The 24,795-nt window shown below is 42.4% G+C and overlaps 1 protein-coding gene across 3 annotated transcripts in view; it reads left to right on the top strand.

Annotated features, from left to right (window-relative positions):
* STAMBPL1 (STAM binding protein like 1) overlaps positions 1–24,795 on the top strand; it is a 100,690-nt gene that overhangs the window by 60,233 nt on the left and 15,662 nt on the right. For all 3 annotated transcript variants that reach the window (XM_056530091.1, XM_056530090.1, XM_056530093.1), the window contains exon 8: positions 24,128–24,265. In XM_056530091.1, coding sequence (XP_056386066.1) covers positions 24,128–24,265 — 138 coding nt within the window. The remainder of the gene's footprint in view (positions 1–24,127; positions 24,266–24,795) is intronic.

Consider the following 24,795-nt stretch of genomic DNA (forward strand, 5'->3'; position numbering starts at 1 on the left):
TTGTCCGTGCAGTGGAGGCTGAGGAGACGGTGAAGGATGAGGAGGCGAAGCCGCACACTGTCACAGGACCAACGGCCTGAAAGCATGGAGAAGGAAGTGGCGTGGCCTATCCAAGTTGGTGTTATGTACAAACAAGGAGAGCGCTCCTAGTGTGATACCGTAATGCAAAGAGAACATGAACAAACAAGAAAACTTGCTCACCAAGTATAATTGTACTGCAACCAAGTACAACTATGGTGAAGGCGTGAAGTGACCCTGTAACGGGCGACGGCAGCTGCTCCTGGACACACAGGTGAAGCACTTAAACGAATCCCTCCAAGGAACAGCCCAGGATAGAGGCAGCGCACAAGACTTCAAAGGTAAAATGGTTTATTTACCCGGCATGCAACGCGTTTCGCTGGATAACCAGCTTCATCAGGCAACTGGTGAAGCTGGTTATCCAGCGAAACGCGTTGCATGCCGGGTAAATAAACCATTTTACCTTTGAAGTCTTGTGCGCTGCCTCTATCCTGGGCTGTTCCTTGGAGGGATTCGTTTAAGTTGGTGTTATGGCTGTGCAGGAACCCCATTCACCCAGTGGGCCATAAAGGAAATTTATTGTCCCTGACCATAGTTGAAGCTCCAGACATCAGCGCTGCCATGTACTTTGATACACACCAACAGGCTTAAGGACTGGCCCACCTTCTCTTCTACAAAATTGTGCAGGGCTGGTACTGCCTTCTTCGCAAAGAAATTATGGATTGGGACTCTCCACCCTGGCTCGGCACAAGCCTTCAGTTCTCTGAAAGGTGCAGAGTCCACAACTTGAAAAGGGAGGGACTGCAGCACCAGCAATTTGGAGAGGAGCACATTCAGCTTCTGCGCTGTTGGATGAGTGGGTGCATACTGTTGTCTCTTGGACATTGCTTTTCCGATGGATTGCTGGAAAAATGACTGACTCAAAGGAGGAGCAGGAGCATCTGGAGCGACTGAAGGAGGGCATGACACACAGCTCCCTTCGGCTGAGGTGGTGGAGCCTTGGTTGTCTGAAAGAGGGAGCTGCGTGCCACTGGGTGATGCAGCAGGCTGGACCACCACATCGGAGCCACGGTTCTCCCAGCCTGCTTTTTGGTGGCGCAGCATAGAAACAAAGAAACATAGAATCTGTCGGCAGATAAGAACCATTTGGCCCATCTAGTTTGCCCAATAATCTGAATTCTATCAATTAGTCCCTGGCCCTATCTTATATGAAGGATAGCCTTATGCTTATCCCATGTTTAAACTTCTTCACTGTATTTGCAGCGACCATCTCTGCAGGAAGGCTATTCCATGCATCCACTAATACAGGGGCGGACACAGACAGCAGAGGGCCCCTGTGCAAAGAATGTGCCTGCCCCCCCCCCCCCAGCACTGTGCCCCCTCATGTACCTAGACCCCACCGGAGTGCCTCCACTTATCCCGCCCGTGTAGTGTCGCCACTTGCCTTGTCCACCACAGGTGGATGGAACGGCTCCTGAGGTGGGCTCCGGGTGGCCCCTGTCCCTCTCAGTGTGCGGACCAGGCCCCATGAGTACTCCCCTGGGTCAGCCTGACCCGTATCTAGCTGGGAGGCAGAGGGCAGTGCTCCCCTTTACACTCGCACCCCTTGACTTAGCACGACACCCCTTGGCACCCCCTGGTTCTTTGGCTCCTTAGTAATAGAAGTGACTTACAGGCAGGGCCAGACTGGGACCAAAAATAGGCCCAGGCATTTTAAAATAAACAGCCCATTTTTATAGTGGGGGTCTGACTCATGGGACCCCCACCAATCACCTTGGTTCAAGTGGCTCCCCAGATGTTGGAAAGCTGCAACTCCCATCATGTCTGAAGTGACTACAGCTGATGGGACAGTCAGGAGACTACACAATGATATCAGTGACTACAGCTCTGATGGGACAGTTAGGAAAATACACAATGATATCACTGACCTGAGTGACGTCTTTTCTGTTGTCTTTATTTTTCTTCTTCATCTGGTCCAGACACCAGGATTTCTTCCATCTTCTCTGCAGAGTCTGACACCTGGACATCATTGGTTCCTTAATTTGTCAGTAGATCCTCATCCTCTGTATGATGACAATAATCATTATAACCTTGCCAAATACTGTACCCCCTGAATATAATACTGCCAACCACTGTACCCCCTGAATAATGCCAACCACTGTACCCCTGAATATAATACTGCCAACCACTGTACCCCTGAATATAATACTGCCAAATACTGTACCCCTGAATATAATACTGCCAACCACTGTACTCCATTAATATAATACTGCCAACCACTGTACTCCATGAATATAATACTGCCAAATACTGTACCAACCACTGAATCATCCCATACACCCCACGCACTCCATCCTCAGTCTCCTCATCACCCCATATACCCCACGCACCCCATCCTCAGTCTCCTCATCACCCCATACACCCCACGCACCCCATCCTCAGTCTCCTCATCACCCCATGCACTCCATCCTCAGTCTCCTCATCACCCCACGCACCCCATCCTCAGTCTCATCATCACCACATGCACTCCATCCTCAGTCTCCTCATCACCCCATACACCCCATGCACTCCATCCTCAGTCTCCTCATCACCCCATGCACTCCATCCTCAGTCTCCTCATCACCCTATGCACTCCATCCTCAGTCTCCTCATCATCCCATGCACTCCATCCTCAGTCTCCTCATCACCCCATACACCCCATGCACTCCATCCTCAGTCTCCTCATCACCCCATGCACTCCATCCTCAGTCTCCTCATCACCCCCATACACCCCACGCACTCCATCCTCAGTCTCCTCATCACCCCATATACCTTAAGCACCTCATCATTATTACACAGCTGACACACCCACATCAGGGCTGCCGTCAGAAATTTTGGGGCCCCTTACACAGGTCAAGGCCCCCTTCAACCCCTCCCCGCCCCCAGGTAATTTCTAAATTGCATATACTTACCAATGCTGTGCCATAGCACAGAATTTATCAGTGTTATTGGCGCTACCTTACTACAGGCTGTTGAAGCTTTCTGCACTAATGGAGCAAAGATCAGACGAGCCGGAGGCAGATAGGTACCCTCCGCTGAGTTGATCGGGACACCACAATTTTGCTGTGGTCCTGATCAGCTCCTCTGGGCTATCTGGCAACCTATTTTCATACTTTTAGATGCTGCAATGAACTTTGATTGTGGCATCTAATGTGGTTAATGCTGGACATCACCCTGATTGGTGAACTCTGGCATTAGCCACATATCCCAGCTCTAACCAACCGGTTATGAAGCATAGAACTGGAGGGGGGCAGGACGTACATTTACACCCTGGAACCTTAAGGAAATACACATATACAGCCTCATATGCGTACACAGCCTCTATATACTCATACACAGCGCCAATACACACATATAGTCATGGCCGTAAATGTTGGCACCCCTGAAATTTTTCTATAAAATTCTCACAGAAAAGGATTGCAGTAACACATGTTTTGCTATACACATGTTTATTCCCTTTGTGTGTATTGGAACTAACCCCCAAAAAAGGGAGGAAAAAAGCAAATTGGACATAATGTCACAGTTTAATGTCACAAATGATTGGCACCCTTTCCAAATTGTGGATAAATAAGATTGTTTCAAGCATGTGATGTTCCTTTAAACTCACCTGGGGCAAGTAACAGGTGTGGACAATATCAAAATCACACCTGAAAGCAGATAAAAAGGAGAGAAGTTCACTTAGTCTTGGCATTGTGTGTCTGTGTATGCCACACTAAGCATGGACAACAGAAAGAGGAGAAGAGAACTGTCTGAGGACTTGAGAACCAAAATCGTGGAAAAATATCAACAATCTCAAGGTTACAAGTCCATCTCCAGAGATCTAGATTTGCCTTTGTCCACAGTGTGCAACATTATAAAGAAGTTTACAACCCATGGCACTGTAGATAATCTCCCTGGGCATGGATGGAAGAGAAAAATTAATTAAAGGTGTAAACGCAGGATAGTCCGGATGGTGGATAAGCAGCCCCAAACAAGTCCCAAAGATATTCAAGCTGTCCTGCAGGCTCAGGGAGCATCAGAGTCAGCGCGAACTATCAGTCGACATTTAAATGAAATGAAACGCTATGGAGGGGAACCAGGAGGACCCCACTGCTGACACTGAGACATAAAAAAGCAAGACTACATTTTGCCAAAATGAACTTGATTAACCAAAATCCTTCTGGGAAAACGTCTTGTGGACAGATGAGACCAAGATAGAGCTTTTTGGTAAAGCCCATCATTCTACTGTTTACCGAAAACGGAATGAGGCCTACAAAGAAAAGAACACAGTACCTACAGTGACATATGGTGGAGGTCAATGATGTTTTGGGGTTGTTTTGCTGCCTCTGGCACTGGGCGTCTTGAATGTGTACAAGACATCATGAAATCTGAGGATTACCAACGGATTTTGGGTCGCACTGTACAGCCCAGTGTCAGAAAGCTGGGTTTGCGTCCGAGATCTTGGGTCTTCCAGCAGGACAATGACCCCACACATACGTCAAAAAGCCCCCAGAAATGGATGGCAACAAATCGCTGGAGAGTTCTGAAGTGGCCAGCAATGAGTCCAGATCTAAATCCCATTGAACACCTGTGGAGAGATCCTTAAATTACTGTTGGGAAAAGGCGCCTTCCAATAAGAGACCTGGAGCAGTTTGCAAAGGAAGAGTGGTCCAACACTCCGGCTGTGAGGTGTAAGAAGCTTATTGATGGTTATAGGAAGACACTGATTTCAGTTATTTTTTCCAAAGGGTGTGCGACCAAATATTAAGTTAAGGGTGCCAATAATTTTGTCCAGACCATTTTTGGAGTTTGGTGTGACATTATGTCCAATTTGCTTTTTTCCCTCCCTTTTTTGGTTTAGTTCTAATACACACAAAGGGAATAAACATATGTATAGCAAAACATGTGTTACTGCAATCCTTTTCTGTGAGAAATACTTATTTTTCTTGAAAAATGTCAGGGGTGCCAACATTTACCATTATGACTGTATATGGCACTGAATACATAATCTGAGACTTTAAAACCTCACTTTTAATACTTCTTCTAAAAACCATATATCAAAAAAGAAAGTGAATAGAACTGTATTTATACATATCTGCATCTATTTCCGGCCACCATCTTAGTAGCCATATTAATACTTGCCGCCTGTTCACACCGACCATATATGAACACTTGCCTGAGTGAACATCCAATTTTCAACATCAATGTGTTAGTCTTATATACAATCATGTGTTCCATGTCCATCGCAGGAATCCTTGTCAGTTATTTTATGTATTTGCATGTATTCAGAATTAGTAGTGTTAGTTTTGTAGTCACACTCATTATTAGTATATTATTGAGAGTTTTAGCACATTCCAAAACATCAATGCATAAATCCTCTCTTTGGCAGACTACATTCTCAGTCTCTTACTGCATGCTATCAAATGAAAGGCATTTAATCCATTCAGAGCATACAACATAACTGTTCTGATGGCGGCCATAACACATACACACACTACCCCTATATACACACACACATGGCCATCATACACAGCTTCTATATGCACATACACTGCCTCTATATACACACATGCATCATAAATATATATACACTGCCTCTATATACACACACAGCCATCATACACACATACACAGCTGCTATATGCACACACTGCCCCTTTATACACACATTTCCATCATACATAGCTTCTATATGCATATACACTGCCACTATATAGACACACACTGCCATCATACACACATATCAGCCACTATACACAAACACTGCCACTATATAGACACACACTGCCATCATAAACACATATACAACCACTATATACACATACACTGCGACTATATATACACACACTGCCATCATACACACATATACAGCCACTATATACACATACACTGCCACTATATAGACACACACTGCCATCATACACACATATATAGCCACTATATACACATACACTGCCACTATATAGACACACTCTGCCATCATACACACATATACAGCCACTATACACTGCCACTATATAGACACACACTGCCATCATACACACATATACAGCCACTATATACACATACACTGCCACTATATAGACACACTCTGCCATCATACACACATATACAGCCACTATATACACATACACTGCCACTATATAGACACACACTGCCCCTTTATACACACATGGCCATCATACACATACACAGCTTCTATATGCATATACACTGCCACTATATAGACACACACTGCCATCATACACACATGGCCATAAATAAATACACTGCCTCTATATACACACACTGCCCCTGTATACACACATGGCCATCATACACATACACAGCTTCTATATACACATACACAGCTTCTATATATACATACACAGCTTCTATATAAACATACACAGCTTCTATATAAACATACACAGCTTCTATATACACATATACAGCTTCTATATAAACATACACAGCTTCTATATAAACATACACAGCTTCTATATACACATATACAGCTTCTATATAAACATACACAGCTTCTATATACACATATACAGCTTCTATATAAACATACACAGCTTCTATATACACATATACAGCTTCTATATGAACATACACAGCTTCTATATACACATACACAGCTTCTATATACACATATACAGCTTCTATATAAACATACACAGCTTCTATATACACATACACAGCTTCTATATACACATATACAGCTTCTATATAAACATACACAGCTTCTATATACACATACACAGCTTCTATATAAACATACACAGCTTCTATATACACATACACAGCTTCTATATACACATATACAGCTTCTATATACACATACACAGCTTCTATATACACATACACAGCTTCTATATACACATACACAGCTTCTATATACACATATACAGCTTCTATATAAACATACACAGCTTCTATATACACATATACAGCTTCTATATAAACATACACAGCTTCTATATACACATACACAGCTTCTATATACACATACACAGCTTCTATATAAACATACACAGCTTCTATATACACATACACAGCTTCTATATAAACATACACAGCTTCTATATACACATACACAGCTTCTATATACACATATACAGCTTCTATATAAACATACACAGCTTCTATATACACATACACAGCTTCTATATACACATACACAGCTTCTATATAAACATACACAGCTTCTATATACACATACACAGCTTCTATATAAACATACACAGCTTCTATATAAACATACACAGCTTCTATATACACATACACAGCTTCTATATAAACATACACAGCTTCTATATACACATATACAGCTTCTATATAAACATACACAGCTTCTATATACACATACACAGCTTCTATATACACATACACAGCTTCTATATAAACATACACAGCTTCTATATAAACATACACAGCTTCTATATACACATATACAGCTTCTATATACACATACACAGCTTCTATATAAACATACACAGCTTCTATATACACATACACAGCTTCTATATACACATACACAGCTTCTATATAAACATACACAGCTTCTATATACACATACACAGCTTCTATATAAACATACACAGCTTCTATATACACATATACAGCTTCTATATAAACATACACAGCTTCTATATACACATACACAGCTTCTATATAAACATACACAGCTTCTATATACACATATACAGCTTCTATATAAACATACACAGCTTCTATATAAACATACACAGCTTCTATATAAACATACACAGCTTCTATATACACATATACAGCTTCTATATAAACATACACAGCTTCTATATAAACATACACAGCTTCTATATACACATACACAGCTTCTATATAAACATACACAGCTTCTATATAAACATACACAGCTTCTATATACACATACACAGCTTCTATATACACATACACAGCTTCTATATAAACATACACAGCTTCTATATACACATACACAGCTTCTATATACACATACACAGCTTCTATATACACATACACAGCTTCTATATACACATACACAGCTTCTATATAAACATACACAGCTTCTATATAAACATACACAGCTTCTATATACACATACACAGCTTCTATATAAACATACACAGCTTCTATATACACATACACAGCTTCTATATACACATACACAGCTTCTATATACACATACACAGCTTCTATATACACATACACAGCTTCTATATAAACATACACAGCTTCTATATAAACATACACAGCTTCTATATACACATACACAGCTTCTATATACACATACACAGCTTCTATATAAACATACACAGCTTCTATATAAACATACACAGCTTCTATATACACATACACAGCTTCTATATAAACATACACAGCTTCTATATACACATACACAGCTTCTATATACACATACACAGCTTCTATATACACATACACAGCTTCTATATAAACATATACAGCTTCTATATACACATACACAGCTTCTATATAAACATACACAGCTTCTATATACACATACACAGCTTCTATATACACATACACAGCTTCTATATAAACATACACAGCTTCTATATACACATACACAGCTTCTATATACACATACACAGCTTCTATATACACATACACAGCTTCTATATAAACATATACAGCTTCTATATACACATACACAGCTGCTTTATACACATATACAGCTTCTATATACACATACACAGCTTCTATATACACATACACAGCTGCTTTATACACACACTGCCCCTTTATACACACACAGCCATCATACATACATACACACACACACACACACACACCATACACTGCCCCCATACAAGTAAGTACCTGTGTGCAGTGTAACCTGCTGCTCCGCTCCTCTATTGCAGGCAGTGGGCAGGAAGAGGAGGGACACGTGAGCTGACGTCACTGGCCAGCTGCTACTAGCAGGCCCTGCTGGTAACTGAGAGCCGCTCACAGGCATGTCTCATACCAACTGCAGCCCCTGACATTTTAAAGTGACAGAGTGCTGCCCTCCGGACGGTGCACCTTCTCGCTCCAGCCCCCGCTGGCCAGTCTGGGCCACAGACAGGGCAGGGCTGGAACATAAGAAAAAAGAATGTGATGTAGTCAGTCAGTGTACAGTAAGGCCCCCCAGCTGTCAGTGAGTGACAGTCACTCACTGACTCGCAAGAAAGAGTGTTGGGGCCAGTCGGGCCTCCCTGAGGGTCCGGGCCCCTTACTGGAGTACCGGTTGTACCCCCCTGATGACGGCCCTGCCTGTCCGTCTCATCCGGCCGGTTTAAAGGTAAATTACTGCTGTCAGCGGCAGGTCCGGGACCTTTTGCCGCAGCATTTAGTATGAAGTACTGGCAGGGGGCCCTGCAGAGGCCCAGATTGTGAGGCCCAGGCTGTGACCTGGGCCACTAGGTGGGCCCCCTAACACGCTGGGCCCCTGTGCAGCCGAAGCGGCTGAACAAGTGATATGTCCGCCCCTGCACTAATATACTTACTACCTGATATTACTTTTAAACCTTTGCCCCTCTAATTTAAATCTATGTCCTCTTGTGGTAGTTTGTCTTCTTTAAAATATGTTCTCCTCCTTTACCGTGTTGATTCCCTTTATGTATTTAAAAGTCTCTATCATATCCCCTAGCAAGTCTCTAGCATATTTTGACGCAGGGCCATGGTGCCAACATTGGGACCCTGGCCATGCTTCACCTTCTGCCAACATATCTTGCATGTGGCTATGTTAACCTCCTCCGGATGCTTGATGAAAAACTGCCACACTGCAGAAAAGCTGATTTTCCCACCAACAGTCCACACTAATTGGCTGCTACTGCTGCTGTTTCCAGGAACCCCTGTTCCACTACCTCCTGGGAAGGTAGGCTGCCGCGAAACAGGTGGTCTCCCCCGGGCACGTTTGGGTCCCGAATTTCCACTTCTGCCACCATGCTGACTGCCAGCCATGCTATCATCTTGCGGGCTCAGATGCTGCCTCACGAACAACCTGCAACCCTCTTCTCCTGATAATTATGAAGCCCTTCTGCACCCAGCTCTCAATTGCGATCGGCTTCATCATCATCAACAAGTGTCTGCACATCACTGATGTCCTCCTCAGGTTCCTCAACAGTGTCTGCTTCAGGACCCTGAACGTTAACAACACCGCCTCCCACTTCACTCTCCTCATCACTACTTGCCCGCCTATCAGAGGATGCTGAGGATGTCTCCTCCACTTCTTGGCTGGGCAGTAGCTGCTGACTGTCCTCTATTAGATCGTCCTCACTGAATAGTGAAGCTGAACCCACAGCATAAGATACTTCTGTAGGGGAGGGAACAGCATAGGACAGAGGCAGTGGGAGGACAGGGACTGCTCCCAGGCCATGCCAACTGAGGGTTGTGTCTGAGGAACCCACTGACTGTTGACTGGGGTATCAGATGTCACTTGTCATGAAGTAGATGACCGTGTTAACCAATCGATGGCGGCAGATGGGTTGCTGGTCGACACACGACCGCTAGGTGATACCGGGAGCTCACCAGGATACTGGGAAATATGCTGCGTATCCTTCGCTTACCATTCACACAGGGCTTTCCCGCGGCAGCCCTATGTGTGTAGTGAGCTTTGGATGCGGAGCCGCGCATCACAGTCATGCCGACACACGGCCCCACCTCCAAAACGCACTGCACACATAGGGCTGCTGCCGGAAAGTCCTGTGTGAATGGTGAGTGAGGGATACGCAGCGTATTTCCCACTGCTTCTGCAGATTTTGCACAGCGTTAAAAAATACGCTGCGTGTATGCCAGGTGGGAACGTGCCCTTAAAAAGTATGCGTACAACACCAGCCGGTGAGTACCTTTGGCTGTCCTTTCACAGTATCTAGACCCTTAAGACTTTATAAGGAACAAAATGGTACAACACTTAGATGTACGTATGTGTTATGCACTTATGAGGGCAGAAAAATGCGCTACAGTACGCTTAAAGTTTTTGTGCACAACACCAGCTGGTGAGTACTTTTGGCTTTTCTGTCACAGCATCTAGGCCCTTAAAGGGGTACTCCGCCCCTAGACATCTTATCCCCTATCCAAAGGATAGGGGATAAGATGTCAGATCGCCGCGGTCCCGCTGCTGGGGAGCCCTGGGATCCCCGCTGCGGCACCCCGCTCTCATTACAGCACAGAGCGAGTTCGCTCTGTGCGTAATGACGGGCGATATGGGGGACGGAGCAGTGTGACGTCATGGCTCAGCCCCTCATTACATCACGGCCCGTCCCCTTAATGCAAGTCTATGGGAGGGGGCGTGACGACCGCCGCGCCCCCTCCCATAGACTTGTATTGAAAGGGGTGGGCTGTGACGTCACGAGGGGCGGAGCCATGACGTAACGATGCTCCGGCCCCTGTACTGCCCATCATTACGTGCAGAGCGAACTCGCTCTGTGCTGTAATGAGAGCGCGGTGCCGTCATTCGGAATAGTTTGTTGCAAACGCTGAGCAGCGGAGTTCCCCTTTAAGACTTAATCAGGAAAAAAATTGTACAACACTTTGATGTGGTATGCACTTATGAGGGCAGAAAAATGCGCTACAATACACTTAAAAAAGTTTTTGTGCACAACTCCAGCAGTAGACACGAGTGCTGCAGCACAAAATCGCTGTGTGTTACTGCCAAAATTGCAGTAGTGTTGCTCGCGAATATTCGCAATGCAAATTTTATTCGCGAATATCGCATATTCGCGAATTCGCGAATATTCGCGAATATAGCACTATATATTCTTAATTACGAATTTTTCGTTTTTTTTTTTCTTGTTTTTTTTTTCACAGTAAACAGTGATCATCCCTCTCTGCTTCCAGCTTGTGTGGTGTAAAGAAGGCTCTAATACTACTGTGTGATACAGGTGTGCAACTTTTCGCATATGCGAAAATTTGTATATGCGAAGTTTCGCATATGCGAATTTTCGGCTATGCTAATTTCGGTTTATGTTAATTTTCGCATATATTAAATTTCGCATACGCGAATTTTCGCATATGAGAAAATAAAACGCGAATATTACGAATATGCAAATATTCGCGAATATATGACGAATATTTGTCCATATATTCGCGAATATTCGCGAATTCGAATATGGCCTATGCCGCTCAACACAATTTCTCAGTTTCACTCCCTTCCCTATTAGTGCATCTAGGCAGGATTTGTGCTTGAGCTGAATCGCTGCTGTTCTTCTGTGCAACACACTGCTCTCTGATCCTCTCTACAATAGAATGCTGTAGACAGTGACTGGGAGGTGAATCGCTGCAGTAAGAATGCTTTTCTGTGAAACACAAACTGCTCTCTGTCCAACAGAACGCTGACTTGACTAGGAGGTTAATCACTGCTGGAAAAAGCTTTTCTGTGTAACACACAGAGCTGTCTGTCCCTTTCTATCTCTCTGCAGCGTAAGGATGAAGTGACTGGCCACAATATGGCTGCCGATTATATAGGGCTGTGACATCACAGGGGTGACTGGCTGGTGATAGGCTGCATCCTGCATGTGATACAGGGTCATCCCGCCTATCCTTGTTCCCACCTTCCCAGGATTCCTTGCCCCATGTCCTCACATGTCGATCCGCCATTTTAGATGCCCTGGAGTCTGGACCACACTAAATGGAGTTTAATGAAGCGATTTGCACAATAGAACCACGGTGATATTCGCATTAGTTGCGAATCAAACTTTTCCTGAAATTCGTAACAAATTCGGATTCGTCAGATTTGATTCGCACATCTCTAGCCCGGGCTCTAGTCAGAGTGGATCGGGAATAGCCTCTATTCTTTAACCTCGTGTCGATATTGCGGTATGTATTGAGATATGTTTGAACATCTGACGATGGTCGTTTCACTCTTAAATATTTGCCGACAGGGAGGTTTACGAATGAAATGACGAGCGTGACAGCTGGTGGCACACAATATACTGTTGCCTGAGGTGGGCTTACGATATAAATATGTGTTTACACAATTATTGGCTTCAGAACAATCAAATGCACATCAAGAAAATTTATGTTGTTACCACCCCAGTCAAAGGTAAACTTCAAATTCAGATTGTTACTGTTAATGTATTCCAGGAATGTGGAGGCCTCCTCCTTGGACTTAGACCATACTAGGAGGAGGTCATCTATATAACGGCCGTACCATTGTATTGCTGAAGCAAATGGATTGATGGCCACATATAGATGACTTTCCTCCCAGTATGACAAGTACAGGTTTGCAAGACTGGGTGAAAATGTTGAGCCCATGGGGCAACCCATAACCTGCATGTAGAAATCACAGTTAAAACGAAAAAAGTAGTTGTTTTTTTTTAAGCAAAAAACGCAGAGCATCAAGTAGAAATCCACGTAATGTATGATCATATTGGCTATGTTTCCTTGCATGGTAATCAACGGCAATAATGTTGTGAGGTATACATGAATATCGCGTAGCTACATCACAAGATAGCCAAGAAAAAACATTTTTCTATTTAAGTTTGTCCATGGCATTCAATAAGGGTTTCGTATCACGACAACTAATGGTTGTAGTAAATGATCAATCCATTCCGCCAGTCTTTCATGCACCTACCCTATCCATTCCACTATAGGGTGTAATGGGGGGGGGGGGGGGTGAGTTGGATCTGTAAGAATTTTTCTGTAAGTATGCGTGTCCCCCAAAAGATACATTACCTGCTTTTAATACAATGACCCATCCATAATAACAGTGGTTCATTAAGATGTTTGTTCATATTCGATTGGAGTTCAGTAACGTCGGTAAGATGGAAGGAAAAATTAATTTCACCTATATTAGTTTCAATTTCTTTTATTTATTTTTTTTGTTTACGTACTATTAGAATATCCATGAGCTTAAAGGAGCATTCAGACAATGCATTGTTCCAGCATTCCTGGTATTCATCTTCTAGTATTGTGGTGGATTTTTTCCAGATCCTCAATCCTTGAGGCACCATTTGATTGTCTATGTATTGCTTTAGGGTAACACAGTCCCACCATAAATGCAGCTGTAAATTTTTTTGATGCTCCAAATCCCACATGAGTTTTTTAATGTCAAATGGAAAGGTGGGATTGTTTTCCTTGGAAAAAAGGTTGGCAATTCTGGTAAGGCGTTCTGAATTGTCCAGACTTAATTCTTTAAATATATCATTCAAAGCAGCAGCAGACCCCGTAGTGGGTTCCATGTTATAGATAATATGAAAACAATCTTCTATACCTGGGGAATCTGCCATTTGTGACACCAAAAAAAGTTTCAAAACATCCAATCCATATGTTTATCCTGTAAACTCACGCTCCAGTCCTATGGACTTGTTTCAACATAAGGTTGAAAAGGATTTAAAATCTCTTACTCAGGAAAAACAGTCTTCCAAAAAAAACTTTACCAGATCAGAGTTCACTGCGTTAAAACAACTGGTAACAAATCCCAACATACCGTATTTTTCGCCCTATAGGACGCACCGGCGTATAAGACTCACCCAATTTATAGGTGCAAAATCTAAAAAAATTTAGATTTTTAACCCAATAGTGGTCTTCAACCTGCGGACCTCCAGATGTTCCAAAACTACAACTCCCAGCATGCCCGGACATGCTGGGAGTTGTAGTTTTGCAACATCGGGAGGTCCGCAGATTGAAGACCACTGCACAGAAGGTAATACTCACGTGTCCCCGCCGCTCCGGACCCGTCACCGATGCCCTGGATGTCGCTCTGTCGCCGTGTCCCCGTCGCTCCGGAACATCTCTGCTGCCGGCCGGGTATCCTCGCTCTCCGTCACCGGCATCATGTCGTTACGCACGCTGACGCACGTACGCAACGACGTGATGACGAGGAAGAAGAGCGCCGGCCATACAGGGGATCCCTGAACGGAGAAGACACCGAGGAGGCAGGTAAGGTCCCTCCCGGTGTCCTGTAAGCACTAACCCGGCTATTCAGTCGGGCTGTTCGGGACCGCCGTGGTGAAATCGCGGCGGACCCGAACAGCCCGACTGAACAGCGGGGTTAGTGCCACTTTCCCTTCAGACGCGGCGGCCAGCTTTGATCGCCGCGTCTGAAGGGTTAATACTGGGCATCACCGCGATCGGTGATGTCCTGTATTAGCCGCGGGTCCCGGCCGTTGATGGCCGCAGGGACCGCTGCGATAGGGGTGTATTCGCCGTATAAGACGCACCGACCTTTTCCCCCCAGTTTTGGGGAAGAAAAAGTGCATCTTATACAGCGAAAAATACGGTAATAGTGAGAGGAGCTGATAAAGTTGGCACCACTGTTATTATGGATACATTTAAGCGTGAATTACCGGATTTGATTGCATATGGTGTTACCCTTAACATTTTCAGTGTCCAACAAAGTGAGTTTTTATGCCCAGAGCATCATATAATGCCAGTCTTTCATGCATTCCCCAAAATACATACATAAAAACATCTCCCCCCCCCCCCCCCATTACGCCCTATAGTTGCAGGGATAGGGTCAGTGCATGAAAGACTGGTGGCCTGGATTGATAATTTACTATAACCATTAGTTGTCCGTACAGCGAGCTACATTCATGATACTAAAGCCTTATTGGATGCTATGGACAAACTTGAATGGAATTTTTTTTTTCTTGGCTATCTTGTCATGTAGCTATGCTATATTCGTGTATACCTCACAACAAGGCTATTATTGCCGTCGAGATTACCATGTAAGGAAACATAGCCAGTATGATCATACATTGCGTGAATTTCTACTTGATGCTCTGCGTTTTTTGCTAAAAACTACTTTTTTTGTTTTAACTGTGATTTCTACATGCAAGTTACGGGTTGCCCCATGGGCTCATAATTTTCACCCAGTTTTGCAAACCTGTACTTGTCATATTGGGAGGAGAGTCATCTATATGCGGCTATCAATCCATTCGCTTTGGCAATACAATGGTACGGCCGTTATATAGATGACCTCCTCCTGGTATGGTCTAAGTCACAGGAGGAGGCCTCCACATTACTGGAATGCATTAACAGTAACAACCTGAATTTGAAGTTTACCCTTGACTGGGGTGGTAACAACATTAATTGTCTTGATGTGCATTTGGTTGGTTCTGAAGTCAATAATTGTGTAAACACCTGTTTATATCGTAAGCCCCCCTCAGACAACAGTATATTGTGTGCCACCAGCTGTCACACTCGTCATGTCACTCTTAACATCCCTGTCAGCAAATATATAAGAGCGAAACGAGCATCAACAGATGTTCAATCACCAATCTCAATACATGTTGCAATATCGACACGAGGTTAAAGAATAGAGGCTATTCCCGATCCACTCTGACTAGAGCTTGCATAAAGATTGTACAGCTTTATTGTCAGATGAGAAGAGATGTGAGAAATGTAATTATACTCAGAGAAAAGTAATGTTTTTTACAGAATACAGTACTGAATTTACACTAATAAAATCCATCATCATTAAACATCTACGTATATATTATATGATGATGATGTACTTAGTAACATCTTACAGAATGGTATTAATGTTGTTGCCAAAAAAGGTCGGTCTTTGCGCAATTGTTATCACCCAGTGATTTTGCAACTAGACTTGATAATACCTGGTTACATGTCAAGGCATGCTTTAGGTGTGCATGGAGCATGTGCAACCTTTGCAAATTCATTCCTAAGTCTACTACTTTTTCTTCAGCAGTCAATGGGAAAAAACACATAATTAAATCTTTTATTAATTGTGATACCACTCATTTGGTAACTTGTAAACAATGCAACATACAAAACGTAGGATGCACTATTAGAAAGTTTAAAAGATGCCTCTATGAACATTTTCACTGTTCAGATGGTGCGGTTTCGATATCACGCTCCCTTTCAGGTTTATCCAAACACATTATGGAAGTCCACAGAGGTGAAACTTAGTGTTTGGAGGTATGCGGTATTGAACGAGTCCACCCTCCACGAAGGGATGGAGATAGGTCCCGGGCTTTACTAAAAAGGGAAGCCTTTTGGATACTGGCTTTCGACACCAGGTATCCACAGGGCATGAATTTCAGAAACTATTTTGCTTATATTTATTAAGCATGTATTACTTACCTGCCATGTGTGTTTTGAATTGGTGGCACTTGTTATTACTATTTTTTGGTTCAGTAATTTCTGTGTACTATTTTTTATATGCAAACCGCCCTGGTATCCTTCCGGTTGGAAGAAGTTCCGTCCAGGGAGGAGGAGAGGTCTCTGAATTATTGTGAATATTGTATTATATAAAGCAGTTTGTAGCAAGCAGACCTCAAGCCATAATTAAGAACTGTATAGTTTGAAACACGTCGATGTACGTGGGTTTTAACTCACTTGAGCACCGATGTTTTTGTTTTTTCCTTTTTGGATTTTGAATATTTAGCGAAACAAAGTATTATTTTTAATTTCATTGTGGAGCTGAGTACCCTTTCCCCACCTGTTGGATTGCCTTGTGACTAACCAAGAATGTGGCTTGCTGTTTCCTCCTGTGCTCCCTGCGATGATGCCTTTCTCCATGTGATTGCACGCAACTGGTGAGCTTAAGTCATTTGTTTTTCCCTTTTTTTTCATATAATTTACAAATCTGTTTGACTTTCTGGCACCAGTTGATTTAAAAAAATTTTTTCCAGTGGAGTACCCCTTTAAACTATTTTAATATTCATTTTAAGTCTCTCTGTCTACTTTTTTTTTTGTATGCAGATATGTTTCACATAGCTTTCTTTTAACTACAATTGTCATCTATAGTTGCTCCCATGAGGTTGCCTTTTTTAGTCACCAAAAGGTGTGGCTTCCTTTTCTCCTTGACACTTAATCACATTGACTCAACCTTCATCTTCCATCCCATTTTACCTACTGCTGGGACCCTGTTCGATCAATAGAGAGGGGTCTAGAGTTTAAAAGGAGTGATCAAGCATGAACAATACTGGTCCATTAAAACCTTGTGGGGGTTCTGTACAGAATCTACTTAAAGGAATTCTTTGGTTTAGGATAATTTATCCCTTATTCTAAGGATAGGGCATAAGTGTCAGACAGCGGGGGGCCAGACCGATGAAAACCCCCGCCATCTCCCGTGCATCACCCCGGCTCTCGAAATGGTGGCCAACATGCCCCCTCCATGCATCTCTATGGGAGAGCCAGAGATACCCAAGTACAGTGCTCTGGCTCTCCCATAGAGATGAATGGAGTGTTAGCCACCACTTTGTGCGGTGAACGACACAGCTCTTTTCATGCATACAGTGAGGGCACTGTATGGGAGATTGTGGGGGGCCCAAGCGGACAACCCCCGACGTAATCTGACACATATTTCCTATCCTTAGGGGGGATAAATTTCCCTATCCCAGAGTACTCCTTTAATCTACTGAAAAGACAGAATTGTAATGGCTGTGAATTATTTAGTAAGTCACAGCTGGGCAATAATAGTTCCATGAAAGTTGTGTTTTCCATTAAATTACTGGTCTCTGTTTTTTCCTGAAGCAATTACGTAAAATAAGCTAATTACTAAAGAGAAGTACAACAGCCTGTGATCACCAACATAGAACTGTACCCTTCCCTTGTGAACATATCGGCAACTAATTTGCACAATAACATCTCAGTATGTAGGTTCACTGTTGTTGAAATGTAATAGAGCATGAACAGTAGGAAATAAATGACATAAAAATATGTACCGTAAAATAAAAATAATAGCAACTACGTAATGCTCAAACTTCCACAGATTTTTTTTTTGTTTTCTGTACAGTATACAAAAATACAAACTTGCATATAAAATCCTGACCTGAATTAGAAATTAGAAAGGATCTATAATGTGATTGTTATGATAATTCAAAAAAAACAAACCTGCATTACCATAGCCTGAATCACTGCAGCGCAGGGGCTCGGTGGTTAGCACTGTTGCCTTCAGGTTTCAATTGTACCCAAGGGCAACATCTGCATGGAGTTTGTAGGCTCTTCAGTGTTTACATGGAATTTCTCCCACACTCTATAAAATATAGTAAGGCTAGATTGTGAGCCCAATGGGTGCAGGGACTGATGTGATCATCTCTGTACAGTGCCGAGGAATATGTCAGCACTAGATACATTGATAAAATAAAAAATGAAGTTTAGTGTGCCCACTGAAACTCTGGCTTGAAAGTGTTATTGTCATTATAAAAACAACTTTTGACTTGTCATGCAGGCATGCCAAAAGTTCTGATTTGTCAGATTTGACCACTCTATATGGCCACTGAAACCCTGACCATTTTTTAAGTGCTTGACATGATGGCTGGATGACAAGTCAAATGTTTTTTATAATGACAATAATGCGTTGAAGGAGAACTCCGGTGGGATTTTTTTTTTCTTTCTTCTAATTATGGACATTGTCTGGGATATAAAGAAACATCTAATTACCTCTAGTACTCCCACGGTGCCTCCGGTGTCCTGCTCTGGTCTCTGATACAATCATCTTCCTGAAGCTGCAGTGTGACTATCGTCTATGGAAGCGCATAGGTCCAATGTGTCATAGTGCAGCTCAGAGTAGACGATCGTTGCAGGGCCCAAAGCAAGACACTGGAGGCATCGCGGGAGTGCTGGAGGTTAGTAGCTGTTTGTCCTTTTCTTTTATTCCCACACACTTCCCATAATTAGAATAAAACCCCTTCTGCTGGAGTTCTCCTTTTAAGGAAGATCTGTCTGCTCTCCTGGCCTGTCTGTTTGAGTAAATGCTTCCAATCCCTATGTAAAATAAAACAGCTGTTCATTGACTATCAATCTCCTTTTTAGGTTTCTGGGACCCCTGCGGAAACTAGGAATGGGGCACAAGGCCCTATAGTTTTTTTTTCTGTGTGCAACTCACTGCCCTGTGGGTCCTTTATATGGAAAAACTTTGATGATCAGTGGAGTTCTTGGTAGTAAGACCCTTCCTACTCAGGAACTCATGACCTATTCTTGCAATACGTCATTACTTGTAATGCAGGACAAACTTCTTTAGGGTAGGGTCACACATGCCGTACTTTGCTGCATATTTTTCTACCTATTGAAGTCAATGGGTAACAAAATATGCAGCTGATTTGCCACCATTTGACTTCAATCAGTGGGAAAATATACAGCAGAAAATATGCAGCATAATACGGTACGTGTGACCCTACCCTTAAGGTGCAAATCCAGAATATTTATTTTCATAACTGCACAGCCCATAGAAATGTGTGTCTGTGTCCTTTTTTGATATGCGCTGTAAATACCTGCTTGGAGAGGCTGCTTCGGCCAGGCCCTGAAAATCTTATAATCACACCCTAAGTCATTACATTGTACGGCTTTGGGTCTTGAGCTCGGTATGGTTACCTAGGAGAGCAGCGCAAGGCTTTAGCACAGAGTGCGCTTCTAAGATTTGCAGGGACCAGCTTAAAGGGGTACTCCGGTGGAAAACATATATATATTTTTTTTATCAACTGGTGCCAGAAAGTTAAACAGATTTGTAAATTACTTCTAATTAAAAATAATACTACTTCCAGTACTTATCAGCTGCTGTATGTTCCACAGGAAGTTCTTTTCTTTTTGAATTTCCTTTCTGTCTGACCACAGTGCTCTATGCTGACACATCTGTCCATGTCAGGAACTGTCCAGAGCAGGAGCAAATCCTTATAGCAAACCTCTCCTGCTCTGGACAGTTCCTGACATGAACAGAGGTGTCAGCAGAGAGCACTATGGTCAGACAGAAAGGAAATTAAAAAAGAAAATAACTTTCTCTGTATTATACAGCAGCTGATAAGTACTGGATTAAGATTTTTTTTTAAATAAAAGTAATTTACAAATCTAACAAGTAGGTGACTCTGCACTGCTCAGTCTGTACATGGACTATAAGGTGGATACGGGGATCACGGTTTCTGCTACAGGAACTCGGGTGGTGCTCTGACTATATGCACAGTTCAATAAAACTTGATAGTAGAAGATATGGAAAAAACAGTCGGCAACTCACCACGCTGGTTCACGTGAGATCCTTCTTTATTGCAGCATACTCACAAATCAAAGCAGGGGAGAGACAAACAGACAACGGGGGGTACAACAGGTGGGCAACAGAACCGTTTCACACGGTGAACGTGCTTCTTCGGGCCTCAGTTGCAAAATGTGACACAAGATTGTTAAATACAGGTAACCAGGCAGTTCAACCTATCAACAATGACTACGTGTGTGATGATGACATAAGTGGGTGTCAAACAAAAACGGTACTGACCCACCTAAATCATAATAGCTAAAAAGACATTAAAGTGCAAAAATTAAAAACAGGGGGCCATATTGACCTTATCGTTAAGGACCAAAGGACCACATGCATCCGTTTTTAATATCCAATAAGTTTCTCTTTGTCAGAGAAACTTATCTAAAGAGATACCTGGTTTAGGTTCCACCTTCTCCAACCCTGCAAACGTCAGTACGTCAGGATTGGCACCATGGGCTTCCACAACATGATTAATCAGACGAGGAGCTCCCTTGCGGGTACGTAATGAATACATATGTTCTCTAATACGATTACGTAATTGTCTGATCGTCTTACCTATGTAAAAATAGCCACACGGGCAAAAGATGACGTACATGATGAACTTGGATCTACAAGTGATCAATGATTTAACGGTATGCATGTTGCCACCTAACCGCATACTTTTTTGTCTTGTGTTCTGCCTACAAAAATTGCAACTGTTGCACGGATCTTACAAAGAGAAACTTATTGGATATCAAAAACGGATGCATGTGGTCCTTTGGACCTTAACGATAAGGTCGATATAGCCCCCTGTTTTTATTTTTTAGCTATTATGATTTAGGTGGGTCAGTACCATTTTTGGTTGACACCCACCTATGTCATCATCACACACGTAGTCATTGTTGATAGGTTGAACTGCCTGGTTACCTGTATTTAACAATCTCGTGTCACATTTTGCAACTGAGGCCCGAAGAAGCACGTTCACCGTGTGAAACGGTTCCGTTGCCCACCTGTTGTACCCCCCGTTGTCTGTCTGTCTCTCCCCTGCATTGATTAGTGAGTATGCCGCAATAAAGAAGGATCTCACGTGAACCAGCGTGGTGAGTTGATGACTGTTTTTTCCATATCTTCTACTATCATAATTTACAAATCTGTTTAATTTTCTGGCACCAGTTGATTTGAAAAAAAAAAATTCCACTGGAGTACCCCTTTAAGCAGCCTCTCCAAACAGGAATTTAGGTCTGGCATTTAAAAACAAAAGAAACAAATACACATTGCAATCATTGCTATGGATTTCACCATTGTGAAAAAATATATTCTGAATTTACGCTTTAAACTAAATTTGCATAAGAGTGGTTATAAAGAGTGTCTGTCTGTCTTTTAGAGGACATTTCCTGTCCTGCATTACACAGACACAGTGTAATTCCTAATTTTTCCTGTGATGGAGCTGCAAGTAATTTATACACTTACAACAGGTTTTCCTGAATATCACAGCTGGGTTTCCACCAGGGGGCACTTTATTATTTAAATATTTTCCTAAATCTTTTCTTAAAAGTAGTTATTATCCAAAAGGGAGAACCCCTTTAATAATGCCTCTAGCTCAGAAATATGGAGTACTCTGGTTAATTTTGTTGATGTGAAAACAAAGCTGTGTAAGGACACATTGTAGCAGATATCTAAGCTGTAAACATTCATGACTTAGGTTTTAATGATGTAGCTTAAAATCTTATTAGGTCCTTCCAAGCGTGCTACATTTTTTGCTGTGTCTGCTCTACAATGAGCAATGTTGCCCTCCTACTTTAGATGTAGCTTGGCCTGACAGATTTCTTTTCAGATCAGTTAAGTTAGATAATTTTGACACATCAATAAATTACATGGAAAAAAAGATTATTTGCGTTCTTGAGTTACACACACACACACATATATTTATATATATATATATATATATATATATATATATACATATATATTATAGCTGCTATAGCCACAGAACAAGATTGTGTAATGTACATGGCCTAAGAAAAGAAGTGCTTGTTAAAGAGATACATAGGACAGCACAGATAGAAGTGTGCCCTGCCCCTTCATACCCTGAATTAGGCACATTGTGGGTAATAGGTGCCTATTGTGTGGATACTAATAATACACAGTTTGTGATGCCAAAAACAAGGCTGTGGTGCCGCTAATAGTGATATAATTAATTAAAGTTAGGGTGTAAGATAAAGTTTGTGACACCAGGGCACCGTTAACCTCCATTGTCCAAGGATGAGATAGCTTCTCCTGGGCCAGGCCCTGGGTAATGAATACACTGATACGAGATTACGGATAACTATTTTTACTGTTGCTGAAATGACTGAATCCTTGACAATACAAGCTTTAGTGCAGAGGGATGTACAGAGTGTAACCTGGGGAGCCTTTCGCCTTTCTGTTGTGTTGTAGTTGCTGTAGCTTTCAGATTATTAGCAGCCCACGCTGGCTTGAGAGATTTAACTTGACCGACTGACTGAAGACTATTTGTTTCCCCAAGAACCCTGTGCTTACTGCCAGGCTTTGACATTTACCTGTGTGCCGGGGTTTTCCTGAGATTGGTGTGGCTGTAGAATTTTGAGATTTTCTTCTCCTTAGACTTCTCCTCACGCACCTCAATTTACATTGCTGACCAACACTCTTCCTCACTCTAGCACTGACTAGAACTTAACAGCTCCTCCCCCCCTACACTACATGAAGGCCAATGTTGTGGGGCTCTCATTGGGGCGTCAGGGTCACCTAGTCACTCTGCAGCATTCCCTGAAGGCTACAGTGTACAATTCAAGGATAACATAATACAGGAATAGAAACACAGTATAATAAATTAGATATTGGAGAGACAGCAGGCAATCTTTAGCCCACAGGACAGCCTTTGGTGCTGGGACACCACAAATATACTTAAACGTAGAATTTTAATGCACCAGGTTTATCATAGTTGCTCTGGCTGATTAATAAATCTGGAAAGTCTTATTTTAGTTTACTTCACCTGTTATAAAGCTTACTTAAGAATGTGCAAAAATGTTGGTACATTAATTTGACACTTTGACATTTTGGCCCATTCGCTCTCCAGTAAGCGACTACTTTGGACTAGGGTTTTATTTTGTGCACAGTTGTGTCCTATTATTTCTTAGACATTGCAGTATCTCATTGCGTTTTCATTATCTTTGGCAGACCCATGATGAATTCACCATTACACATGTGATTGTACCAAAGCAGTCTGCAGGGCCGGACTATTGTGACATGGAGAATGTGGAAGAATTATTTAATGTACAAGACCAGCACAATCTTCTTACCCTGGGATGGATCCATGTGAGTAAAAAAAAAAATAAGAAGAAGAATATAGAAAATGATTTTAACAGCAGTTTTTGTTTAGTTTAGACTGCATACTGTAAACCCAAATTAGAATAAAATCCTAACAATGACTAATATTTGTCAAAATATTCTCTCAACTTTGTTCCTACACATTGCTGACACATTAAGGGGGTAGTCATAGCTCAAAATGGTATTCCTCATATACAGGATAGGGGGAAACTAGCTTATTAGAGGAGCCTTACTGCTGAAACAGCCACTGATCATGAGAATGGGGAAACTCAGATTATAGTTTGCGTCTAAAATGACATCAAAACTGACCCTTCTTCTAAATACTAACATGAGATCTACTACTATTTATTGCATGTTTATTGTCATTTTATGCTGCTTTATTGATGCATTCAGCAGAAGTAACAAACAGCAAAGCAGAATGTGTTTCAAGTGGTCCAAAGCCTCAGTAAAATGGGCCATTGCCTGTCCATATACTTCATGGTTCAAGCAGTGTGTTAACCATACTTTTATATGGTGCG

Source organism: Hyla sarda, chromosome 7 (genome assembly GCF_029499605.1).
Source record: "Hyla sarda isolate aHylSar1 chromosome 7, aHylSar1.hap1, whole genome shotgun sequence".
NCBI lineage: Eukaryota > Metazoa > Chordata > Amphibia > Anura > Hylidae > Hyla > Hyla sarda.